The 25,380-nt window shown below is 35.0% G+C and overlaps 1 protein-coding gene across 3 annotated transcripts in view; it reads left to right on the top strand.

Annotated features, from left to right (window-relative positions):
• Positions 1-25,380, top strand: part of LOC135583213 (midasin-like) — a 63,423-nt gene that overhangs the window by 24,834 nt on the left and 13,209 nt on the right. For 2 of the 3 annotated variants that reach the window (XM_065173798.1, XM_065173785.1), the window contains exons 25-53: positions 1,948-2,021; positions 2,837-2,990; positions 5,159-5,257; positions 5,353-5,453; positions 5,541-5,630; positions 5,715-5,780; positions 5,864-6,028; positions 6,146-6,353; positions 6,506-7,395; positions 7,496-8,992; positions 9,134-9,320; positions 9,400-9,465; positions 16,588-16,670; positions 16,749-17,006; positions 18,869-19,004; positions 19,111-19,196; positions 19,279-19,352; positions 19,628-19,769; positions 19,841-19,930; positions 21,085-21,208; positions 21,362-21,513; positions 22,250-22,363; positions 23,139-23,291; positions 23,404-23,583; positions 23,820-23,966; positions 24,076-24,177; positions 24,264-24,485; positions 24,561-24,683; positions 25,265-25,346. In XM_065173798.1, coding sequence (XP_065029870.1) covers positions 1,948-2,021; positions 2,837-2,990; positions 5,159-5,257; positions 5,353-5,453; positions 5,541-5,630; positions 5,715-5,780; positions 5,864-6,028; positions 6,146-6,353; positions 6,506-7,395; positions 7,496-8,992; positions 9,134-9,320; positions 9,400-9,465; positions 16,588-16,670; positions 16,749-17,006; positions 18,869-19,004; positions 19,111-19,196; positions 19,279-19,352; positions 19,628-19,769; positions 19,841-19,930; positions 21,085-21,208; positions 21,362-21,513; positions 22,250-22,363; positions 23,139-23,291; positions 23,404-23,583; positions 23,820-23,966; positions 24,076-24,177; positions 24,264-24,485; positions 24,561-24,683; positions 25,265-25,346 — 5,865 coding nt within the window. The remainder of the gene's footprint in view (positions 1-1,947; positions 2,022-2,836; positions 2,991-5,158; positions 5,258-5,352; positions 5,454-5,540; positions 5,631-5,714; positions 5,781-5,863; positions 6,029-6,145; positions 6,354-6,505; positions 7,396-7,495; positions 8,993-9,133; positions 9,321-9,399; positions 9,466-16,587; positions 16,671-16,748; positions 17,007-18,868; positions 19,005-19,110; positions 19,197-19,278; positions 19,353-19,627; positions 19,770-19,840; positions 19,931-21,084; positions 21,209-21,361; positions 21,514-22,249; positions 22,364-23,138; positions 23,292-23,403; positions 23,584-23,819; positions 23,967-24,075; positions 24,178-24,263; positions 24,486-24,560; positions 24,684-25,264; positions 25,347-25,380) is intronic. The other variant, XM_065173789.1, reaches the window with a different exon arrangement.

The raw sequence follows: 25,380 nt of genomic DNA, 5'->3' as shown, positions 1-25,380 counted from the left end.
TACCTTCTGGAACGGGATCGTTGAGGAAGGGCGGCGTCGGATCAGAAAGCGTTGAGGTTCTCCCAATTCTCCCTCTTCTTCGAGCGCCTTCTCCCTCTTCTCCCTTGACGCTTCTTCTTCCCTCATCGTAGCCAGGCTAATACTGTCCGATAGCAGGCGGTATTATTCAAAATTAAAATCCTTGGTTGACTGAATGCTATTCGTTGCATTGGAGACATTATGAATATTCAATTTCTTTGAGGGGCTTAAAAGAAATGAAAAAAGAAAACTTGTTTCAGTTTAACTCATGATGCTTTGATTTGGGATTCTAAAATTGTGTTATATGAGCTGGTATACCTGATTTTGATGTTAACAGGGCCTTAGGTGTTATGGACTCTGTATGCCAGTACACCTATAAAGACTACAAACCTGTACATGGCTTGTATTGTATACCGTACCTCACTTTTTTTAAGCTTATTGTAAGGGCTAAAGCTGAGTCTGATTTGTTGGAAGTGGTGTTACACAGTATAAGTGGTGACAAGCACAGGGTCCAGAACATGAACTAATATCCTTGGTTGACCTCTGCTTGATTGCGTTTGTTTGGTTGTCTTTGGTTTAGTACAATAGGATTATGCCAGACATTCATAATTTGGCATCATCTGCTATGCAAACATTTAGGAGAACACAGATCTAAATTGTTCATAATGATATATATATATATATATATATATATATATATATATATATATATATATATATATATATATATATATATATATATATATATATATATATATATATATATATATAATTGATGATGCTCATTCTAGTGAACTTTATTATAATGTTCTCTATTTGCTTTACTCTTTTGAATAGGACATGAAACCAGCTCAGGACACAGCATTTGTAAGGTTTGTTTATTATAGCTTTGTTGATAGCTCATGTCAGCTGTGCATGGAATGTGCTTGTCTTGTTGGTTTTAGTTTAACTTATAGATGAAGATTCATAATTTAGATGACAGCATGTTCTTTGGACTTGGTGCTTTTCCTTGGTGATGGATGTCGTTCTCTTTGTAGGAAGGTTCTCTAATATTTATGAAGAAACTGCCCACAGATCTTGTGGTGTGTGGTTCTCATTTTCTTGTTCTTGTCTTCATGTAGCATGATATATAAGTGGTATAGGGTAGTTGCTGACACCACTGGTTTTGGCTTTGATGCAATCTAGGTTGGATGTTTGATGATTTGATCTGTCTTGCTCGCTGTGATTGCTAATTAATTTCACATCGTGTTGCTATGTAGATCAATTTTATATGCCTATTCTTTATGAAATATATTTATGGATTCCATTATGTTCTATCATGTTGGTATGGATTAAAATCTTGGTCCACTACCAGGATGAAATTGTGTATTTATATGGGTTGATACTGGTTGGACCACAACAAATAGGAAGAGTTAGAGAACAAGAGAGATATGAGGGGAGGAAAGCTTACACTTGAGGGTTTGCCTGATGGAGATAAAGGTGACCTTGTCATGGATGTAGGGGAAGTAAACTGAGACTTGATGGAGGCTTATCCGGCGGCAGCAGAGGAGGACTTGGTCGAGGAATAAGCGAGGACAGCTAATTATAGATGTTTGGACTTAGAACAAAAAAGAGGGATCCCATACATACAATGGGCTATAGGCTTATCATCTAATAAGACTCGGTACCATTTAAATTACTGCATGGTCTTGTACAGTGCTCTTACTAAGCTCGGTTGCAGGTCAGATATACAAAATTGCATAGTCCACGTATTTGTTAACCATTGTACTGGAAGATACCGCTTTTTACTGACCAGTACAACTGAGATTTTATTCCATGGATGTACCTAAGCAGTAGTCACATTTCGACTGCTTGTGAAACATTTTATGTACTAGTCTTTGCAAAATATTGCATTCTATGTGATTGATCTTGCATTTTGATTGTTCACAGGGACAAATATTTCAAAACATGATACCAAGAAGTTGAGAGAGGACTCTTTGTTGTTTCTTGTAGGAGAATTGAAGGTGAAAGTGTGACTGTTTACTGCATATATTTACATTTTGTCAATTCCATGTATAAAATATTTGTTGTATATCTTTTTAGTCCATGCATATAATCAGATGTGTTTTGCCTATGATATCGAGAATTACAGATGTACACCGTTGTGTAAGCTTAGTTACAATGTTTCTCATGAGAATTTTTTTTTTCATCGTATCATTTGTCAACATCTATTTTCCCTACTTGCATTGGCAGGGGCTTTATGCATTGGGTCATCCCTATATACATTGATTTAGTTATGACCATTATTCAAAATTTTATATATTTCTTTGCAGAACTTTCACTGTGCTTCTGATATCCTCTTTGTTGCTTGTATACTGTTTGCTGATATTTTTAACTCTTTGTATGCTTTTTTAAAATTATTTTATAATTTAAAGCTTCACCGTTATATAACATTGGTTGTGCAAAGTGGCTTCATATTTGAATTCTTGTTTATATGTGCTATAAAAATGCCATCTGAAGTGGTCAAATTTATTGAAAAGCCTCAATCCCACACGTTTCCTTGGCGATGTCAATGCCATGCTGCCTCTCATCCTTTTGTCATCCTTGACATTTCTATTCTTCTTTGTTAAATTATAGAAAGCTGGATCAACCATATTTTGAAGCCAGGGCTTTCTCGACTGTCTAAATTGTTTGCACGTCACCAATGTTCAATTCTTTAGGCCGATGTTTGCTTGCTGAATTCAACATCATTATTCACATCATTCCAGTTCTTTAATATTATTGTTGGTTTTGTAGCAAATTTTGTTGGTAATTAGATAGTTATCTTTTGGTATAACAGATGGCTGATAGCACATTGGTGCTGGTTGATTCACAACTTACCAAGCTGGAAAACTATGGTTGGGGTGATGGTGTAAAGCAGATGAGCATTCTTACTTGCAATAACATTGATTCAAAAGAACAGTTTGGCATCAATCCATTTTACATTTCTATAGGTAACTATAGTTGGTTTAGTTACACTTTTGGTTTAGTTAGCTTTAATATCTTCTTTGTAATGTTTTATATTGCATTTACTGCACTAGTATCTAAGTGAGGCACCCAACTTCAGTAAAAAAAAACACCTTTCCTTTTAAGCATAGTTATCTAGTTCACTTTCGTTTGATGCATCTTGATGCATTGTGCGGCATGTTACAACTAAGACCTTATATTTCAAATGGAGATAGTACTCAAATCTCAAATCAACATAAAAAAGATAAGGAGTTGGCTTGCGTCATCAGCTCTTGGACTTACAAGTCCTCTCAATAACAAATCATCATGAGAACATGATGTTGAGCTGTAAAGCATCTGATCTCATACTCACACTTCTCGTTAACTGAACATGTATTTTACTCTATCTCCATCTGCCTTGGATCAACTTGTCAAATAATACTTTTATAATGTTATTTGGACTCTGTTGTGGACATGGAACTTTGAAATTGCTTTTCCTATGTTACGCTTTTTCTTATGCCTTCTATTCTTTTGGTGTCAAGTTTTGGTTTCTTGCTTCTTTTGGCATAATATATCTATTCCGTGAGGTTGACTATATTTTTTATGACACTTAACATTGAAAGACCTGCCTAATATGCTGGCACTAGGTTTCATGTTCTCCAAGCTTTTATAGATCTAAAATTCAGAATGTACTCTGTTTGATTGCTCCTTGGATGCTTCTAGTCATCTTCTTGATCAACTGTAGGAATTTGTATATTAATAGTAACTTTGCAATATCACTTGGTACGGTTTGATACAACCGGTATTCACTGCTTACTGGTACGCAGACCAGGATAAACTGACTGTTATGACCGGTACAGCACCGTATAGTCCCTTTACCAGGTAGTATATTTTTTTTCTTTTTATTCAGTTTTTTCCTGCTTTTCCAAACTTTGGTATATACTGTGGGTACACTAGTACAGTATCAGTGCACAAAATTATGACCCTTGATTGATAGGTTCTGTTAACACCAGTTTAATATAAATTTTTTTAACTTCACTGGCCTTTTTTTCTTTATATGTAGCGGGATCTCATGTCCGTCTATGGTTTTTAAAGTATTTGTGAATTCTGCAAACAATGCTTCATGCATACTCTGCCTGCCATTCATCTCATTTTGACGATTTGTGATCTTGAATTGTTTTTAACAAGGTTGAGTCTATAGAAGAACTACTTTAAGATTTTCAGTTATCGTTTGTTCCAGAGTCTCAGTAATTCCCAAATACCAATAGTCACTGTGGTTGGAAGATCAGTTGAGCAGCAACAAGAAATAGGGTTTTGGATATAGGCCTGGCAATCTATTGGACTGGTATTATATTGGCATATTGAGCAATATACCTGTAGTGCTTTATCCTCATTGAATAAAATAATAAAAAATGAATAGTATATCTTCCGGTATTGAGCTGTTCGTTTTGATACCAATACCTGGTTGGACTAGTCTTGTATTTAAAACCTTGATATCAAGTGCTGAATTCAGAATTGGCTGCAGTAAAATATTAACATATAAGTTAACATCTACCAACTTGTATTTCCATTTGGATTAATGTATCTCTACCAACTTATATTTCAATGTGGATTAATGTATCTATCAACTTAGTCAATTCAAATGAAAGTCCAGGTATCTGTCGGCTGACCTTAGAATTATAATGACTACATGTTGTTGAAATGTAAGTTATTTACAAACACTGAAAGCTAAAATCAAGTTTAAGGTTGGATAGACATTAAAATTTTCTCAATCGTGGATTCTGGGCCTAATAACTACATTATATCTACAACTGAAAATTCTATGAGAAAATTGAATGGATCTGTGAATAGCAGTCTCCTAGTTAATTAGATCTAAATTCATAGATTTGGATCCAATATTCTTTTGGTCATTATGGAAAAAAGAAGATTAAAGAGAAAAAAAAATCAAGTGTAAGTGCCTTCTTTATGCTCGTCAAATTGCCTGTCCAGATGAAAATTTCTTTGCTTGTCTCCATTGGAACTTTTAGTTTGGATAATGAATTTTGTTTTTAAGGTAATATTGAATCATTATAAATGAAAATAAGTTTAGTTTTTCTCATCTCGTGCATTGGGTCTGATTTTGTGGAATTTTCTTTGTGGTAAAACTGTAAGATCTCTCTGACATGTCTCATTTTAGGTTGTAATGAGTGCAAGCATAAGGGGTTTGAGTTCCTGGCACCCACTACGAGCAGGAATGTTTTGCGGGTTTTACGTGCAATGCAACTTTCAAAGCCTGGTCTGTAGTTGTCTTGACAATTTACTAACCACTATGTGAGGATTATTCTCTTTATATTTCACACATCATTGAGCTAACAGTACAACATTATCCAGTGTTGTTGGAAGGAAGTCCTGGTGTTGGAAAAACTAGCTTAGTAGTCGCGTTGGCAGAATATTCAGGACATTCTGTGGTGCGAATCAACCTTTCCGAGCAGGTATAAATCATACCTGTTGCCTGTGTGGATGTGGTTTACTTTTTTTCCAGAAAATCTGTCATCTGGTTTCTCATAATCTTATTCCAGACCGACATGATGGATCTTTTGGGATCAGACTTGCCTATTCAAAGGGATACTGGAATGGAATTTTCTTGGTGTGATGGCATACTTCTTGAGGTTGGGGAACCTAATTTCTTCTTGGCAAAGTTGATGCTTTATGTATGAAACTTATTTTATTAAGGTCTATATATTTTATTGCAGGCTTTAAAGAAGGGAAGTTGGGTTCTTTTGGATGAACTTAATCTTGCTCCACAGTCTGTTTTAGAGGCACTTTCCTTATCTGATTCAATTGATTTTTTTTTGTCATGTCATTTATCATTCTTTGCTGATGCAAAATTGTGGAATTTCAGGGTTTAAATGCTATTTTAGATCATCGTGCTGAGGTCTTCATCCCTGAGCTGGGATTGACCTTTAAATGTCCACCTTCATTTAGGGTTTTTGCATGCCAAAACCCCTCACATCAGGGTGGTGGCAGGAAATGTCTACCCAAGTCATTTCTCAATCGATTCACCAAGGTAGGATGAACTGAACAAAATCATCATCTCAGTGTTGCTTGTGATGTGAATCTTTATGTGCACAGGTTTTTTTCTTGAAAGACAACAATTTATTCATTTTATACAATGGTATTACAGGTGTATGTTGATGAATTAGATGCTGATGATTATCTTTTCATTTGTCGATCACAATATCCATCAGTTCCTGAAACAGTTCTTACAAAGCTTATATGTTTTAATAACCGACTTCATGAGGATACTATGATTTCTCGGAAGTATGGTCAAGAAGGTTCTCCATGGGAGTTCAATCTGCGTGATGTGATGCGATCGTGCCAGATTATGGAAGGTGCAATCTTTTCTTTTATAAATTATAAAATTTCTGATCTTTCTTATCTGTCAATTGTTAATTAAGTAAAAAGTAATACTATAATGTGCTGCAACATGTCATTCATATTTTTTTGGCTAACGATATTCCGAAATGTTTGGTTTGACTTGCAGATACCTCAAAGGAAGCCTCTATGGACAGGTTTTTAAGTATTGTATACCTTCAAAGGATGCGGACTGTGGCTGATCGCCATGAAGTCATGAAGCTTTACACACAGGTGTTTGGGGTGAAACCATCAGTTACTCAGTTTCCAAAAGTGCATGTCAATCCTAATTATTTGATATTGGGAAGCGCTTGTGTTGAAAGGAACCATTTCCAACCTTCAAAAGTATTAAAAAGCCAGCTAAATATACTGCCAAGCATTTTGCATAACTTAGAAGCTGTTCTTCACTGTGTTCAGCGGCAATGGTTGTGCATCTTGGTTGGGCCATATTCATCAGGGAAAACATCACTCATTCGTTTACTTGCTCATCTCACTGGAAATGTATTACATGAGTTGAATCTTTCTTCTGGAACTGATGTCACTGACTTACTTGGTTGCTTTGAGCAGTACAATTCTTTTCGTAGCTATAGAGATGTCATCACACAGGTTGAGCGATATGTTAATGAGTATTTTGGCCTACGATTGGAGCGAGATTGGAAGGGCTTAATTAATGAAAGGAGGAATTTATTCTCGAAGTGGTTTGCATTTCTGGCATCGAAAATTTGCAATTCTCATCCAACTTCGCTATTTCCGCGATTGTGGAAACACGATTTATGTAGCTCACTCAATCTATTGGTTGAGATTATTCAACAGCTGGAGCATGATCTGGAAATGTTCGACTTACCTGTTTCATGGTCAACAAATGATTTAAACAAGTTGGTAAAAACTCTGTTATATATACAGAAAAAAGGGACAATGAAGCCATCAGCTAATTTTGAATGGGTATCTGGAATATTGATTAAAGCCATCGAAAATGGTGAATGGGTTGTTCTGGAGAATGCAAATCTTTGCAATCCCACGGTTTGTTGGCTGTACTTTCACTTCTTAATTTTGCGAAGTGTGTTGAATGTGTTCTTTAAGCTTATGGTTTGACACTGTATTTTTTGTCTATCAAACTTAGGTTCTCGACAGGATCAATTCATTGGTGGAGCCCAATGGTTCTATCACAATCAATGAGTGTGGGCTTGCTGATGGTAAACCTTTGGTACTTCATGCCCATCCAAAATTTCAAATGTTTCTTACTGTTGATCCGAAGCACGGTGAGGTTTCTAGGGCTATGCGTAATAGAGGAGTGGAAATATTCCTAATGCAGCCAACTTGGCTGCCTGATGAAGAAGAAGACGAGGAAATCAATGTAAATGATGTGAAAAGGTTCTTAATTTGTTCTGGTATTCCTTGTAGCAAGTTGGTTTTAGCAATGAGCAAGGCACATATGCATGTTCAAAGTACAGGATCATGTCTTGGTGTGCGTATCACTCTTCTTGAGCTCACACGCTGGGTTCAGCTATTCCAGCAGTTACTTATGAAGGGTAACCAGCCCAAATGGAGCCTCCAACTAAGTTGGGAGCACACGTACTTGTCATCTTTGGGTGAAGCTGAGGGAATGGAAGCGGTTATGCAAGCAAAACTCTCTTATTTGTCCGATACTGATTGGTACAGCTTCAATGAGCTGTCTGGATATTCCTTGCATTTGCCAGGAGGATGGCCAGCTCCTCTCACATTGAGACATTTGTTGTGGTACTCAAGAGAGACATGTGTAAGACAAAATTGCATATTTTTGGAGTTTTTGGCATCGCAATGTGCTTCATTTAAAGCTAATATGAGCTGTTATGGAATGCTTCCATCATGCATGAGCCAGGAATTCCAGCCTTATGTTTTACCGATAAATATGCTTCGTCATCTTCTGTTTCCAGATCTTCTTTGCGAGCATGATGTCAAGGTTACAAATGATATTGAACAGTTTGACTTGGCTCTAGCCAATAAGATGCTTTTCTTTGCTGCACACTGGTCACTGGAGCAGGCTACAGAAAGTGATGTTGCATTATATGTTTTATTGTTCAAATGGTACAGTTCAAAGGTGCAGCCATATTGCAATTTTTTTAATTCTTTTCTGAATATTCTTGAAAAAGAAAGAGATCATTCCATTTGGAAATACATTCGCAATTGTTGGAAGGAGGTAATTTCTCATTATAAGATTGATATTAGTGCTAGGCCCCTACCAGTGTTGTCTTCGGAGGTAGTTAGATTGGCTTCAGAGGCGATGTTGAAAAATTGTCATGAATATCTACACAATGCAATGAATTGTGTGAGATTGCTGAGTCTTACCTATCAGCAATGGACTATGGAAAGGGATTCTTCATGTGGTGAAGAGACTTTGCAGTATTTATTGTTGCCAGTGCTGAACACTCTGAGATGCTTGGAAGCTGATGTACTTGAAGTAATTGTGGAGTCGGAGAAACTCCAACTAATATATGCTGAGCTTCTTGAATATCATATGCTGTTCTGGAAGAGTATCAACGCATCTGATTATGATTTGTCGTCAGTAACTTGGAATTTTCTGAGGAAGAAAGTTATGAAATTGCAGCCTCATTTCTCAAAAGCTGTGGAATCTATATTAGTATGTAAATTTCATGCATTATAATTATGTTTATTTTAAAAAAAAATTCATATTGGTTGACTATGTTTGTGGATAGGCTGAGATATTTTAACTTGAATAATAATCCATTTTGGAATTCTCATTAACTATGTTTGTGGTTAGGTTGAGATTCATAACCTGAACCATATTCCAATTTGGACTTTTCACATGGAAAAGCCCACCTTATGGCGCTATGGAGGTCATCCATTTTTGCCAGCATCTGCTGATGTCTTCTACAAGATGCAGCAACTTCTGACATTTTGTAATGTGGTCTGGACGAGGACCAAGTTATTAAGGCTAAATTTTACTGGTATGAATTTTCACAATTTGGCTTTACATTTTTTAATTGCAATTATGTAGTAAATTAATAATTTGCAATGATCATGCAGATAATCTTGTGATCATGAAGACTGTTCTATCATCCGATTTAGATATTCGACAGCTGGCGCTACAAGGTGCTTACTGACTTGGATTTCTTTTGCAAGAACACTTTTTTAGTTAAATTTTGTTGGTAAGTCGTCTCATACTTTTCTTCATTATAAGAGATGGAAGTGCATGAAATCCATTTACAAGGCCAGGTTTGTCAAGTGTGGATGCCTTTGATAAAATGATTTGATAAAAGTTATGCATAAATTCACCTTTCAACTTCATGTGTGTGAAGTCTTAGAATATCAGTTCACAAAAACAAAAAGAAGATTCATTCCTGATATTGTAATTATAGACTTTACTCATTAGGATAATTCTATGTTAGTTTGGTCATCATTATTCTCTGGTGCTTCAATGCTGATGGATGATGAGTTATACTGATCCGATTGATGTGTCAGCGGATTCAATATAAAGGTGCCTATAGATAGAAGAGTATGACTCAAGGAAGAACACTTTGAAAGAACATCAGGGAAGAGTGTTAGAGTAGGACCATCAAGGGTGTTGCCCTTAGCGATTTAAGATGTCAAGTTAGCATACTCAAGCTTTATTTCACATGGTTTACAAGTTCTCTAGATAGCAATATCCCTTGGTGATTGGGTTACGTGTGCTCCTCTCATTTTTCTGTGATAGAGAACATGAATATGTCCTTGGAGCATAAAACTAAACAAAACAAGAATATTTCCTTCCCTAGGACATAAATGAATAGGTCTACTTATTTAATGAATTAAAATCTGAGCTGTTGCACAAAGCACAGTTGCTAAATAATTGATTCAATGCACTTGTTGTTGACGGTAGGATCTCAATGTTCTTATGTTTCCTATGAGGAAGTAAACCTTTTCCAAAGCCTCTATGGATAATTTCCTATCGGAATTATTGCACAGGAAACATTGAAATTATTGCCCTCACCAACCTTAGTAACTAGGATTTACCTTGTGAAGCTTTCGAAAACTTGTGGAAGCATTGAAAGAATAAGCCTTGTGAAGTTGTTTTTATCTATATAGCTTAATTTGACTTTAATATTAGTAGGGTTCACTTAGTGATTTAAATAGCGCTAGGCGCCAAAAGGCGTCAAAGTCCAAAAACGCTCGAGGCGCTAGTGGCTCGCCCGAGCGAAGTAAGGCGCTAAAATATAAAAATATATAATATAATTAATAAATATAATTATTTAAAATTTAAAATAAAAATATGTTATTAAATTAAGAAAATCTAAGGTACAAAATCATAATGTCATATTAACAAAAAGTTTCAAAATTTAAAACAATAAAATTTTACATCCAAGTCATTCATCATAATCAATATTATCGTCATTTTCACACAAATCATCTTCATTGAATTCGTCCTCTTCCTCTTGTCCTTTCTCTTCATCAAAATATGTTTTATTCTCTATGTCTTCAATAATAGCAGGAGCCGAGCTTGATGTTTTTGCATTCATTTTTCGCTTTGTCATCTGTCTTGTATATGTTTGTAATTCTTCAGCACCTGAAGCTCTTGCCACATCTCCCCATGCCAATCTATCATCTTCAAATACAAGCTCGTCTTCGGCATCTTGCAAGTTGGCATCCATTTCTCTCACCAATCACTCATTTGAATAATCGTTATCTTACAATGAGATTAAATCAATTATATTTTATAAATCATGACGAGCTTTCAAAGCTTGATTATACTTTATGTAAACAAGATCGTGTAATCGTTGATGTTCCAACCGATTTCTTCTCTTTGAGTGAATCTGTCATGTTATATAATTTAAAAATATATTAATTCATCTATCTAAATAAATAAATAAATTATAACAAAAATATTTAATGATCTTTACATGCTCAAAGACACTCCAGTTTTGCTCACAACCCGAAGCACTACATGTCAAACTAAGTATTTTGATAGTAAATTACTGCAAATTCGGGATGAAATTTTCAATTAGACTCCACCATGCAGTTGCAAAATTTATGTTATTATTAGTAAGAACATAGTAACATACTATAGATGAAATTAATTATATCAAATTATTAATATCTGGAGACGTAGTTGTCCTGGATTGAACTGTTATTGGAATTCCAAAAAGACCTTCGACATTTTTATATAAAGATAATTCACGAATAATCTTATCTTGCACCTCAAGGCTTGAAACTAATCTTGCAATGCATTGATATAACCCATCCAAAACTTCTACATCAAACCCATCAGATTTAATCTTATAAAATAATTCAGGGTTCAAATAATATCTTGCTGCATGTAAGGGATGATGAAGTTGACAATTCTATCTTTCGTCAATGATTGTAAAATTTTTTTCATAATTTTTTTATTTTCATTAAAAGACCTTTTAATCGTCTCCTTTGTTCTATCCATAGCCTCATAAATATATCCTATTGCAAGCTTATTTTCATTATTCATCAACCAAAGGACTCGAACAAGAGGGCCCATTACCTTTATTTTCATTACATGCAGCAGTGTTCAAATAATATCCTGCTGCATGTAAGGGACGATGGAGTTGACAATTTCATCTTTCGTCAATGATTGTAAAAATTTTCTCATAATTTTTTTCATTTTCATTAAAGATCTTTTAATCGTCTCCTTTGTTTTATCCATAGCCTCATAATTTATCTCATTGCAAGCTTATTTTTCATTATCCACCAATTGAAGGACTCGAACAAGAAGGCCTATTACCTTTAATATATAAACTACATGATTTCAAAATGATGCCATTAAGATGATATCAGTAGCCCTTTTTCCTTTTGCTTCTTTTGCTCATTTGCTAGTCACCCATTTCTCAGAGGTAAACATGTTTATTAGATTATGTTTTTGACGATGCACGCTCTGTAATGTCAAGAATGAAATAGCAAATCGGGTGACACCATATCTCACTAATTCTTTGTTTCATGTGAATTCTCTCATCATATTCAAAGCCCCTGTATGATTATAAAAAAATCCAACAATAAAAATTATCCTTTCTAAGGTTTTCTTGATGTCTAAGATCTTTCCAATATTCTCCAACATTAAATCAATACAACGTGCCGCACATGAAATCCAATATAAGTATTGTCTTTTTTTTCAAGCAATTTACCTGAGACAAAGGATAACAAAAAATAAAAAGACTTAAGAGTTTTAACTAAGGTATGCAATACTGTACCGTACCGGTGTTTCGAGGTTGGCTCGGTACGGTATGGTACCGGTGTACCGAGCGGTACACTAGGACGTATTGAGCGGTACACTTTGATGTACCAAACTATTTTATAATTTTTTATACTATAGCACTGTAGCGGTACCGGGCGGTCCGCGTACCGGTATGCCATCGGACCGGTACGTACCGCCCGTATCGGGCGATACCATTCGGTACTGCATATCTTGGTTTTAACACATTTAACTGAAGATAAAATAATTAAAAAAATTAAAAATAAAAAAAATTCAAAAGATAAATATTACCAACTAATATATAGTTGCTTCCATTGTCGGTTATGATTTGAATGACATTTTGTTCTTCAATTTCTTCCACGAACTTGTCAAGTAAATCATATATCGTTCTTCAGATTTTACAAAAGATGAAGCATCTATTGACTTCACAAACATAGTCTGTAAAGAACAGTTAATCATAAAATTAATTATACTCCTGTGCCTCCTATCAGTTCAAACATATGACATAATAGAGCAACCATGTGTTGCCTATAATTCTTTATGACCATTTAGTAAGTCATTTGTATAATGCAACTCTTTTTGCAACAATGAAACTCGTATCTTATAATAACTTCGAGGTTTTAATCCCGCACCATATCTTCCAATAGCTTCAATCATTTCCTTAAAACTGTCTAAACGAGTTGTACTAAAGGGAAGACCAGCCTGATAGAAGAAACGAGCAATGTGCTGAATTGTTCTTTCTCTTATTTATTTATCACAAGCATCACTTATATTTTTTTGTCTAAATTTTGAGCCTCCTGCTTGCCCTTGTTTCTTCTGTGATTCTTGAAACATATATAGATCCATCGGTCCTTTTTTACCCTTCTTAGTACTCATAACTTTTTTTCCTTTTTTGTTGTATACTTTTTTTCCACTTGGGTTAATACTCATAGAATTATCTTCTTCTTCATCCCTGAGATGTTCAACATTGTCTTCTGGTAAATTCCCGTAAGATTCATTCTTTTGCGTCTTCTTTTCATTTATATAAATCAGCAATTTTTCTTTTACCTCAAGTGGACACCTTTGCAAGCTGCTGCATTCTTGAAATTTCCTACTAGATGTTGTTTTGCACGAAAAATACCACCTCTAGTAGTCTTATCGCAGAACATGCAAGTTGCTATATTAGGATCTTTCGGATCCTTTAGATAATTATACTTTTATGTAGGATCCTTTTTTGATGCCATTGGAGACAATATTGAGTTGCTTTGTACACTTGCCATTTATCCTGAAACCTAACAATAATTTCAAATAAATAAAAATTAACAGTATTAAAATCAAAATAATATATTATTAATCTAATAAATACAAATATTGTTACTAGTATAATATTAACAATATACTGTCGAAAGAGAAGAGAAAAGTGTAAGGGAAGACCGAGGGTGCTGATTGAGAAAAGCGAGAGCGGCGAGCGACGACAGCGACAGCGGTAGCAGCGAGCAGTTGGAGCGGCGACAATGATAGTGACAACAGCGAGAGCGGTGACAGTGGCAACGGTAGCAGCGAGCAACGGTAACGGGAGCGACGAGCGACGACAGTGGTAGCAGCGAGCAGCAGCATCAGTAGCGAGAGCGGCGATAGTGGCAGCGACAACAGTAGCAGTGAGCAGTTGGAGCGGGAGCGGTGACAGTGGCAGCGACAGCGTGAACGATGAGCAGGGTTAGGGTTGGGGAAGTCGCGTTGATATCGGTGCTTTAGTTGGTTCGATTAAACCAACTAAAGCATCAGAGATCGAACCAGACCTAAAACGCTGGTTCGGTCGCTTGGTTTAACCCAGGCGTTCGCTCGAAGCGCCCTGTGCCTGGGTTCGAGCGAGCGCCGAGGCGACGCCTCTTTAAAGCGCATCGCCTGGAAATAAAGAGAGGCGCTTGGGCCTGTCCTTGCCTCACCTGAGTATCTAGGCGAGCGCCCGAGCGCCTATTGAAATCACTGGGTTCACTATATCGAGCTGTATTGCATATTTTTCCGAGTAGCAGTACGATGATCGATCTTATGATACAGAGTAGTAGATCAGTGGCGGAAGTAGAAGTTATGACATTCTCCAATCCATGCTCTACACCAATACATGCCACGAACGTCCTTGCCTCAAGAGCTGTCTCGGACATATGTGGTTCATGACGATCAGACTGCAACCATCATCATATCGATGCATCAATGACATATGGTGTATTAGTACACTATGCTTTGGGATCATTTTCAAGAGTGAATCTGACAAACATATCAAATTGATATATGGATACATAGGATCGAGGACCTTGATTCACCACCCATGGAGTCTCGTCGTTCTTTTTGGCGGTAAAATCAAGTATATCCGTTGATTGAGTAGTTGATTTATTTGAATCTTAAAGTTTAAGTTATTTTAAAAATAATTTAATAATTCAAATTATTCTTTATAGATAATTCAATATTAACAGAAGGAAGGTTCGGAATGTACCATAAAGTTGCTCCACAAAGCTTGAAAAAGATGTGTCACTAGTCTTTCCTAATTTAGATTATTTTTGCTAAAATTATTACTAAAATTATATTTATTTTTAACTTAAAAATCCTAATTCAATTATTTTTCTATTTTTCAATAATTTTAGGAGCTATTTTCAGTAGTTTTAGCATATTGTTGTTACGCCTAGGCATATTGACATACCGTATGTCGGTATACCTCGGTAGATATCGCATTGATGGGTGGTCGATATACCAGTAAGGTGAACCTTGAATATTAGATCAACACTTTTCATTATAATTTTTCTTGTTTGACAAGTCATTGATCTTAAGTGGTAGTAAGATTAAAATCTTGGTCTGATACCAGTTTCATTAACTTATTAAACTGGTACGGTACCAATATATCAGTCAATATACACAAACACCCCGGTATTGTTGAATTAAAAAACTAAAATTGAACAATATTGTATTGCTGTCAAGCTGTATATTTCAATTCCAATACTTGGTAGGACATATAAATATCAGTCCATGGTACGGTTGAGTTTTAAAACCTCGTTAGTTAGGTTCCTGTAGTATAATACTAGACTGTATATAAAACATCTCCCTCATTCATACTCTTAGTTGGGATTTTCTTTTCTCTTGAATTAACTGTATATTTTTCGACAAAAGTAATGTTATGTATCCTATCTTAATGCATGAGAAATGATAAAAGAGATCCTTCTTGTGCAGCATCACAATGAGAGAATTTATATGCCTGGAAAGCAACGCAAGTAAATTTCCTTGGCTTTTAGTAAAGTCCAATGCCATTTAAATAGCATGATACTTTTATCTTTAAATATACAATTTGAATATCTGCATTAGTTGATCTTGCATTCCTGGATTATTATAAGGTGAAAGAAACAAAATATATACCCTCTTTCTCTTTAACCAGATAATTTTGTCAGTTTTGCTACCTGTATTTTCTAGTTGTCACTTCTCAGTTTGGAGTAAATCTGGAACACCGCTGAAGTCCCAACAACTTTTGATGTTCAACAAGATATTTGAGTTCTAAATCTTGATGTGAATGATCGGACACAAATTTTTGGTTGTTGAGAAACAATGCTTGTTCTTATTTATTTTGCTTTGATTTTTGTCTGGTTGGTTTGCTTTTTTTTTTGTGTGGATAGATTCCTTTAGTAGATTGTATTTAGTCTTTAACACATTTATGGATTTCTTTAACATTTTATCTTCTAGTGATATTGAGAATGTTCGATAGTTTTACTGGCGATATTTTGCTATTTAGAAACCTAATTTTGGGTATTCACCATAAGTATATTTGAAGGGTATCAAAATTTTAGAATTTGGTCTTTTGCAGCATATTAAAATTGCTCATTCCAAGACATTGTCATATGCAGTTCTCATAATGTGTCCTGTGTCAGAAGAGTTTTCATATGATCCTTCATGAAATTCACCATGTTCTGTTCTTTTTGAGCAAATGAGTTATTTATGTTATATTTTTGTTAGCTCAATTGTGTTGCATTTGACTTTAATTTTTTGACCTTTTTTCATGTTTCTAGCCCTTTGCATGTCATCATATATTGGAAATAAGGGTGGTCTGGATGATGTCAACATGGTGAACCAGATTGATGAGTTATATCAGGTATCTGCTAATGAAGTTTTTTCTGTAGAATTTTGATTTTAAAATGGATTTTTTTACTTTACTTTTTCTTTCTTACAGGGGCTTTTACAACGTTTTGAACATGAAAGGAGAAATGTTGAGTTAGTTTTTAGCTCGGCTGCAAAAGATACTGCTGCAGCAGTGAGATGTTCAACTACTTGTTGCTCGTTCTGTTTGCAGGATTTATGTAGGAAACCTGGCTTTGAGGGTTGGTTGGTGACACTTCCGTTGTTTGATGTCATGAGTTTTTCCTATGATATAGAGTTGTTTAATGAATTATCTAGAAGTACCCTGGTAGATTCTTCTGAACTTCATGAGGTAAGGTCTTAGTTTACTTTATCTTCATTTCCTTGCTTTCTCATGTTGTCTTGACCTGCATTTGTAAATCTAGACGAAGATAAATGGAACCCATTGCTTTAGTGACAAAACATATTTCTTATACTCTTTCAACTAGTTTTTATGATTGTAATCAAATGTTAAATTATTTTCTTGGCTGACCAGTGCATTCATAATGTGGACTTTGTGTGTTTGATTGTTGAGTTTCTAAGATGGTGCTTAGTTCAAGATTTTGTTGATCTATATCTAATTTTGGAAAAAGAAAAGGAATTTATGGTAGAAAAACAAATATTAATGGACCAGCTTCCATATTAATTGTGGAGGTATCCACTTTAATATTATTCTTGAAATACTAAGAATTTAGTGTTGATTAATTTCGGAGGATTTTTGTTGGGTCGTTTTACAGTTGTCCTGGTCCAACAATTATTTAGCATGTACAACTCAGTCAATTAATATTCTTTGTATTCCATTCATAAGGCCTTGTAATAAGTCTTTGACACTTCTGTGCTCTTTCATATGATTGAGTTTAGAAGCTACTAGAAGATCTCAATTTCAGAATGGATACCAGTAATTTTTATAATGAGTTAGTTATTTAGCATTTTGAGGACTATGATTGTTGCAATATCTCACTTTATAATCTTCAGTTGCTCTCTTTTTTGTTGTTTATAAAAATCCAGTAGTTTTTAGCTGATGCATGTTTCAACCAAGGTTCTGAATACCAAGGTTCGCAATACCGTACCGTACCAAAGTTTCGACCTGGGCTCGGTACCGGTACGGTACGGTATACCGCTCAGTACACCTAGGTGTACCGAGCGGTATATTCAGGCGTGTCGAGCATTGCTATACTGCTACAGTACTGCTACAGTACCAGACCGGTAACAGGCCGTCCGCGTACCGGAAGCCTGTCGGACCGGTACTGCAAACCATGCTGAATACCATACTGAACTGGTGTACCGATCAGCTGTCGGTATGGTATCTACTGAGCTGTACTGAGCGTATCGGCATACGGTACACTAAGGTGTACTGATGTACTGCCTATACCGGTCCTCTATCGGACCAGTATATACCGCCCTTTCCGAGCGGTACGGTATTGCAAACTATGGTTTGAAATTTGAATCAATTTGATTTCTTTTTGAATGCACATTCCATTATACATGTGTCAAGCAGCCCTCTAGTACAGTTCCTATAAGTCAGGTAAGCAGTTCCTTATGATGATCATCATCCACATTTGTCAACATTGTTTTCAAGAAGAGGAGACAACAAATGATCAGAAGATCTGTTTGATGTTATTTTTATCTTTTTTTCTCAAATTTTTCTTACCTTCGACTAATCTTTCCATTATGCCATGTGTATCTGTATATTTCTTGGAAAGCAGTAGAGTATCCTAGTTGCGTATTGATATTGCCACACCATTTGCATCATAATTTTCAATCTAAGCAAATGCTGTTCAGATAATCTAATGTGTTGCCTCTTTGAGAGATAAAATTTCATCATCTATAGATGATTGGATGGATTCTTGTTTGCGTTAAGTTGAAAGTTGATTTTTACGTAAAAAATATACCAAAGATCATTCAATTATGTAAACATATTTGTGGTATGCCATATGCAGCTTAACATGACTGCATCTGGTAACATAGTAGTTTATCTCAAGAAGTCTTACTTACTATAATGATATTTATGCTGTTGTTACTTGTTATTTTTTTTGTTTCTCTTGGTCATACTTTTGCTTTTCTCTTTGTTGCACTTTGATGTGGTGTATTTTGCTTCGTGAACTCTCTGTCTTCATCTCTCATTCTCTCTTATGTTGACCCTTGTTTTTCTTCTCTCTCTGCTTGTGACATTAGGTTCTCCTTAAATCATCTGATCGACTTGTACATGCTTTGAATTTCTCGCTGAACTTGTCATCAAGGCCACCTAGTGATTTTACACCTCATCAAATGATTTTGTGGATTCTAGATGCATGGAAGTCGATGGGTTCAGGTGAGTGAACTTGCCATAACATTGTCAGTACTTATCTAAAATTGTTTAATTATCACAGTAAGTTAACTTTCTGTTCATGTTCTTTGATCCATGAAAATTTTAATAGTTCATGGAGAGCTTGCCAATTTTCTTCTGGACATGTGGTTCAAGTTTCATACTTCCATGTGGAGTTTTTGCTCGAAACAGTTCCTGGTACTTAATGTTTCTTGGGATTTTTTCCTTAATATGATATTTCTATCCTATCATTCAATCATTTTTTTACCTTTTCATGCAGATGTCAAAGAGCCATTTTGACGAATCCTGCCTCCTTGTGCTTCCATCAAGAACAGTGATAATCGACAAGATCCTGTAGAATCATCTATTAGTTTATAAAATTATATTTGCTGCTTTTTATATCGTTGTTGCACAGATGTGTCAATAATTTTCAAGCTAACTTTCTGGATCTTAAAATGCATTTTATCATGTGACGTCCATGAGATATTTACATCTAGTTATTTTCTTGATTACTTCTTTGAATTTTGAAATTTGTAAAGATTGCAACAATCTGAATTTTTATTGTATGTTACATACACGATCTTAACTGTTTTAGAAAATTAAGTGGCATGATATTCTCTGTTTTACAGGCAAAGTAATTCGTCTATTAAGGACTATGATGTTCATTGTTTGAAGCTTAGAGTTGCTTCAAGAAGTCTTTGGCAAGCGAGACTATTGCAAGGAGATATGGTTTATTTTCTTCACTCAGTCGCTGATTCTCTTTTCAGACAGGTAATCTATTTTGTTGATTTTGGTGCTTTGCATACATGATGTTTCATTATTTTTCTTTATGATGGTTACAGGTCATAAATGTGCATTATAAATATTTTGACAAAGATGTATTTAGCAAGATCAAATCAATTCTTTGTTCAGCTTTTGGAAGTGGTACAAGGGTAAGTCGTTTCCAATTCAAAGCAGTTGTATAATTATTTGTACTTTTTGATATTATGTTTGCAACTCAAAGCAGTTGTCTTTTCATCTCTTCATTAAATTCATCACATGTTAAGATTTTTATTTATGGAATCATGTGCTTGTGGTCGGGTACTCTAGGAAATCTGACAATAATGCTAAAATGACTTGGATGAATCACATTTTAGACAGCTTCTTTCAGTATGTAAGATGCAAAGATTGGAACAGAGGCCCTTTCGTTTTAGGTTTTAAAGAAACTATTTATGTATTATAAAGTGAATTGGTCTGGCAACAATTTCCAGATCAAAGTATCATGACTTTGTGGAAACAGTAAATTATGCTTACTCCAAAGTGATTGTGCCTACATAGTTTTTTCTTTGTTTGTCTTAATGGTCTTTCTACTGGAGAAAAATGAAAATATTCATTTCTAATGGGTTTTATCAAAAATTCATTTGACACTATAATTAAATTAATATCTGATGATATATTTTTGGTTGTTGGTTCTTTTTTTATTTTTGTGGTAGCATGAATGCAGGTTAAGTATTTGCATTGTATTTGTCGGTTTAATGGTTTCCAAGAGTCATAGTATTATGAGAAGAATAAATTGGCATGCCAGGAGACTGCTTGCAAATCCAATGTTGTCTTGATATATGACTCAATACAAAAGTCCAATTATCCCCCTACCCCCTTAAAACTATGATCCAAGGATAGTGTCTTGATTCATGGTACTGTAGTATTCAGAATTGTGGTGGTTTCTGATTTGGTCTAATGATGTATTGATCTATAGTCTCAAAACTATTACATATCCACTCCGAGATCACTCAAGAATATCTAAGAAAAGATGGAGAACTAAAACAATTGAAAGTATCTTCAAGTTCAAAGTTCTTGAAATATACTATTGTTCTTTTTAACCTGATTTAAAACAGAATAAAATACTAACAAGATGGAAATAACTTAAATTATGTCTTGGGAGGCCATACCCCATGTGCAATGTATGCGACGTTTATTGTTTGCATCTACATTTGACTTGATCCACCCATCTTAGTTTCGATTTTCTAAAATTTTTTGTTTTAGCTTAATTCCTGATTTATATCAAGATGTGAGTTTTAAGTTCTAATTGTCATATTTGTTGCTCCAGCATGAAGATATAGAGATTCTGAAGTCGCTCATTTCATCATCAAATCATGCTGTGCTGACTTCACTTGTGGATTCACTTGTAGAACCTTTGCTCAGGGAACTTTACATCAAGAGTCCATCTTCTGGTCTGTCCTGATCAAGAACTGAGAACATTATGCAATTCAAATATATAGAATTTATTGTCTTAGTATCGTATTACTTCAGAAATATTCTTTATTTATATTTGCTTGCTTTGATGGTTTTTTTTGCTTTCTTACTTTAATTGCATTCTTGAACAGATTCTCTTTATAACATCGGTTGTGCATGGTTGCATATTGGCATGCTACGGTTTCATCTGCTAAACCAAGATGGTCCTGATCCTGTGTTGCAGTACTCGTTCAAACATTCAAATATGTTACATAAGATCTCCTTCCTTGACCTTGAAATGAAGGTACTGGTGTATTTTTTGGTTGTTTCCATGAAATGGATAATCTATGTTGTTTTTTGTACTTAAATAACTGTGACATATCCCATATCTCCTCCTTTTAGCATTTCTGAGGTCTTCCTCTTTTTCGTTTCTTCTTCCTTGGTTCTTTCTTGCCTTCATTTGAAGATAACAATATGAGGCACAACATCAAACTTAAGTGTTCTGAGCCCCTCAAGGGGTAACTTCTTTGTTTTTGATTTGGTTTAGGTTGAAAGCCATGTGTGGACCACTCTTAAAAGCCCTAAGCAGGCTGAATGAGTTTATGGAAAGATGTCCGTAGTAGTCCATGCTGCTACTCAGATCTGCTAGAATCAGAGGGATTATACCTGTCCCAGTGACATTTAAAAGCATGCTAAATGTGTTTTCCTATTTTATCATATTGTAGAAATTATCTTCCAGTGCACGGTATCTGACATCTATAATGTGTATTATACCGTCATAAATGACTCTCTTCGAAACATGTAAACGGATCTTGCAAATTTTAAAGAAATTGATTAACTCAATGTTTGTTACTCAAGTTGGATATTTTCATCTGTGATATTGTTTCACTTATTACCAATGCCTCTGATTGGTGAATGATATGTTCCTGTCAACATTGTTGGTTGGTGCAGTAACTTAGCACCTCATTGATCACCATGCTTGACTAGGCTTTTTTTGAAATTTGAAATTTTCTTCTTTGCCATTACTTTAATATCTTCAGGTCCGCCTAGAATGTGAACGCTTATCTGGAAGGAACTTAATGATTTATGATGAAAATCAGAGATTGATTGCATTGCAAAAGTTCAAGGCGGAAGAGAAAAAATTACGGGCAAAGGTCGTGTTTTTAACTTACCTTCTATAGTATAAAACACAAGCTAAATTTATGAACTCTTTGTTTGACTTGAAGGTAACTCACATAGACTTTTGTTAGTTGTTCATGTCTTGTCATTGTCTCATCCAACGAACACAATAAACAGAAGCTGAATGTTCTCTGTAGAATTCACTTTCTACGAATATATGGGGGATGAAATTACTTTTAAAAGTCTGCCTGCTGTCATGGATATTACCATATGCTAATTATTTGCATCATTATCGTCATGACACTTTTATCAGAGAATGGGGTTTGCTATGGTATGCATTCTTAGTAGTTTCCATTTGTTCCTGGCCGACTTTGGTGGCTGATTGTCAATACTAAAGATTCGAAATTATAGTCAAGCTTTGTTCATTTTAAGCGTGATACATATCTGGATCATGATACTTTTGGGGTCACTAATCGTTCTGGTTATGATCCATAATGTTCAAATTAGTTATCTAATCACATTTTACAAAAAAATACATTTTCTGGCATATTGTTAGAAATATTTCCAATAATTCCTTGGCAGTATTTTTTTTTTCAGGCGATATATATACTCCAACACCAATTTAATTTTCACATACTTTCTTATTTTATTTTAGGGTAGTTGTATAGATGTTTTCTTTTTGCACATTGGAACCTTTCTTGAAAATCTATCAAAAGTCTCTCCTGTTGAGTATAATGATTTATTATCGGTGTGATAGTTAAAGCAACTTTTTGAAAAGACATTTCTTTTACACAATTTATTGTTTTACAGGTTGTGTTTCGCCCTGAACCTTCTAGGTATCGGAACTTACGATCAGCTTGTGCTGATTTTAGCAAGCTTCTATCATCCTGTATGGCATTGGTGGAGAATCTGAAACACAAGACAGATATCCCATTAATGGTTGATATGGCATGCAACTGGCAGGTATACCACATGCTTAGCCAAGATTTTCAATTTGTTTGTTTTTGTTATATGTATATTTGTTATATGGTTTTGGCGTTTTGGCTCTCTGCTTCAACCATTGATATGTATTCAGGCTACATCATCCTCATTCATTGAGCGACTATCAGAAGAGTATGCAGAGTATATTGACCTAGTTCAACCAGTTCAAGTAGCTGTTTATGAAATGAAGTTGGGTTTATCACTGGCTCTATCTAGTGCTCTGGAAAGAGACTATCTGGAGAAGCTTGATGGAGAGGATATTCAGAAGATCTTGGTAGGTGTTTGGTGCAATTTTTCAATATACTAAGTTCTAATTTCTCTGTAACAAACAATTTCAGAAATAAGTGTTGTCTCATTTGGGTATTACTAGATTTTTCTGATTTTCTTGCTTAAATACTTACTAGGCCCGAGTCCAACATTTACTTTATGGGTTTTTTTTATCAAGTTTGTGACATTTAAATTAGTACTCCAGTAATTGTTATTCACATTTTCAAATACTCTGCGATGCAGGATGAAGTCTATTCGTTTATGCAATTTCCCAGAGACTTGCTTGCTGGGACCAATCCTGTAAATATGAAGGATAGTGAACCTGAGTTTGATATTGGTTTACTGAAAAAGTTAGTTAATGCTTCAAGTGTGATTAATCCAGAGAAAGTGGTAATATACTTGCTTTTCTATCATTGAGGTTTCTAGGTTCTTCTGTTTTGTCAATCCAGAATAACATTTTTAATTCTTGTGTTACTCAAGTGTGCACCCTTTGTAACAGGATTCACCTCTACAGCTTGAGAATACAATTCAATATGTTGTTCTCATTCGAACAGCTGATAAAATTTCCTATTCACGAATAATGGGCGAGAACTGCTTCCTGGTAGGCTCTTTAGTTTTAATTGATTATTCAAAACTTTGAGCAGCTTTAAGAACAAGGAACCTGATTCTTTTTCCTTTGCTTCCAAGCTGTTGAATGGTACATTTGATCACTTCTCAAAGCTATGGATGAGTATGAAATCAGAATTGAAAGCCAAGGAAGGTGATGAAGCTCAATACTTTAAGTTCCGACCACGTTTAACTAAACTAGAAGATATTATGGACGAATATGTATCTCCTCTCAGTCAGTTGGATTCTGATGGGAGTCTTATATCTGAGAGTAACAAAGTGGAACAGGAGTTTATCGAAATGGTATCAAGTTTTTTTTTCTTAATTGCTTGCTAAGGTTCTCCTTGGTTCCCAATTCTTAATATTTCTGCTTTTCAGAAGAAACCTGCTAAAGAGGATGAAAATATGGATGAAGAATGGGACCTTATTCCAGAGTCCATTTTGAAGAGTTTGGTAAAAGTCCATGATCAGTTATTTGGATCAATTGGTCTCGTTGTAAAAGTAAATCCATTCATTTCTCTTTCTCCCCATCTTTCTCATATACTCTTCTATCAGTAGCTAGAAAATGATTCTACAAGGTGGAGGTTTTTCTTGCTGTACTAGTTTATTGGATTTTTCTTGTGTTAGAATAGTTAGTTTTATCACCTAATATTTTTCACAGTGAACAAGATTTAGAGCCTCAGTGTTATAAACCATCTTGATAGCACTGACTTTCATTTTTGTGCTAAAAGAGTAAAAAAGTATTTGATTTTGCATTATGGAATTTTGATATCTAATGTCCAATTTTACTCTTATAAAATGATGGAGAAACTCAAGTTGGTAGCAACACTCAATCTTTATCGAATGATTACAGTCCTATCAGACGAAAAGGACATTACTACAATAAGTCCAGTATTAACCTTCCAACTGTTTTGTCCTAATTCGGAAAGAAACATATAAAGTCAGTCATGGGTTATTCAGTGTTTAGGATAATCCTTTTTAATTTGACTGCTATGTTGTTGGAATGCAATATATTATTATGTCTCAAAATCTGTTTACATAAACTTATGACTTGTTACTGTTTGTTTCTGGAATGATATCAGCCTGGCATTTGTTTTCTGGCTAAAGAAGATAAAATATGCTCCTTCTTGGAATCATATAGGTTGGGGGCCAAAATTATGAAAGGTCAGTTGCGAGATCTCTGTGATGCTTACGAATT

The sequence above is a fragment of the Musa acuminata genome, chromosome BXJ1-4 (assembly GCF_036884655.1).
Source record: "Musa acuminata AAA Group cultivar baxijiao chromosome BXJ1-4, Cavendish_Baxijiao_AAA, whole genome shotgun sequence".
Classification (NCBI taxonomy): domain Eukaryota; kingdom Viridiplantae; phylum Streptophyta; class Magnoliopsida; order Zingiberales; family Musaceae; genus Musa; species Musa acuminata.
Note: the sequence above shows the minus strand (reverse complement) of the source record. Positions and strands in the feature narration are given on the sequence as shown.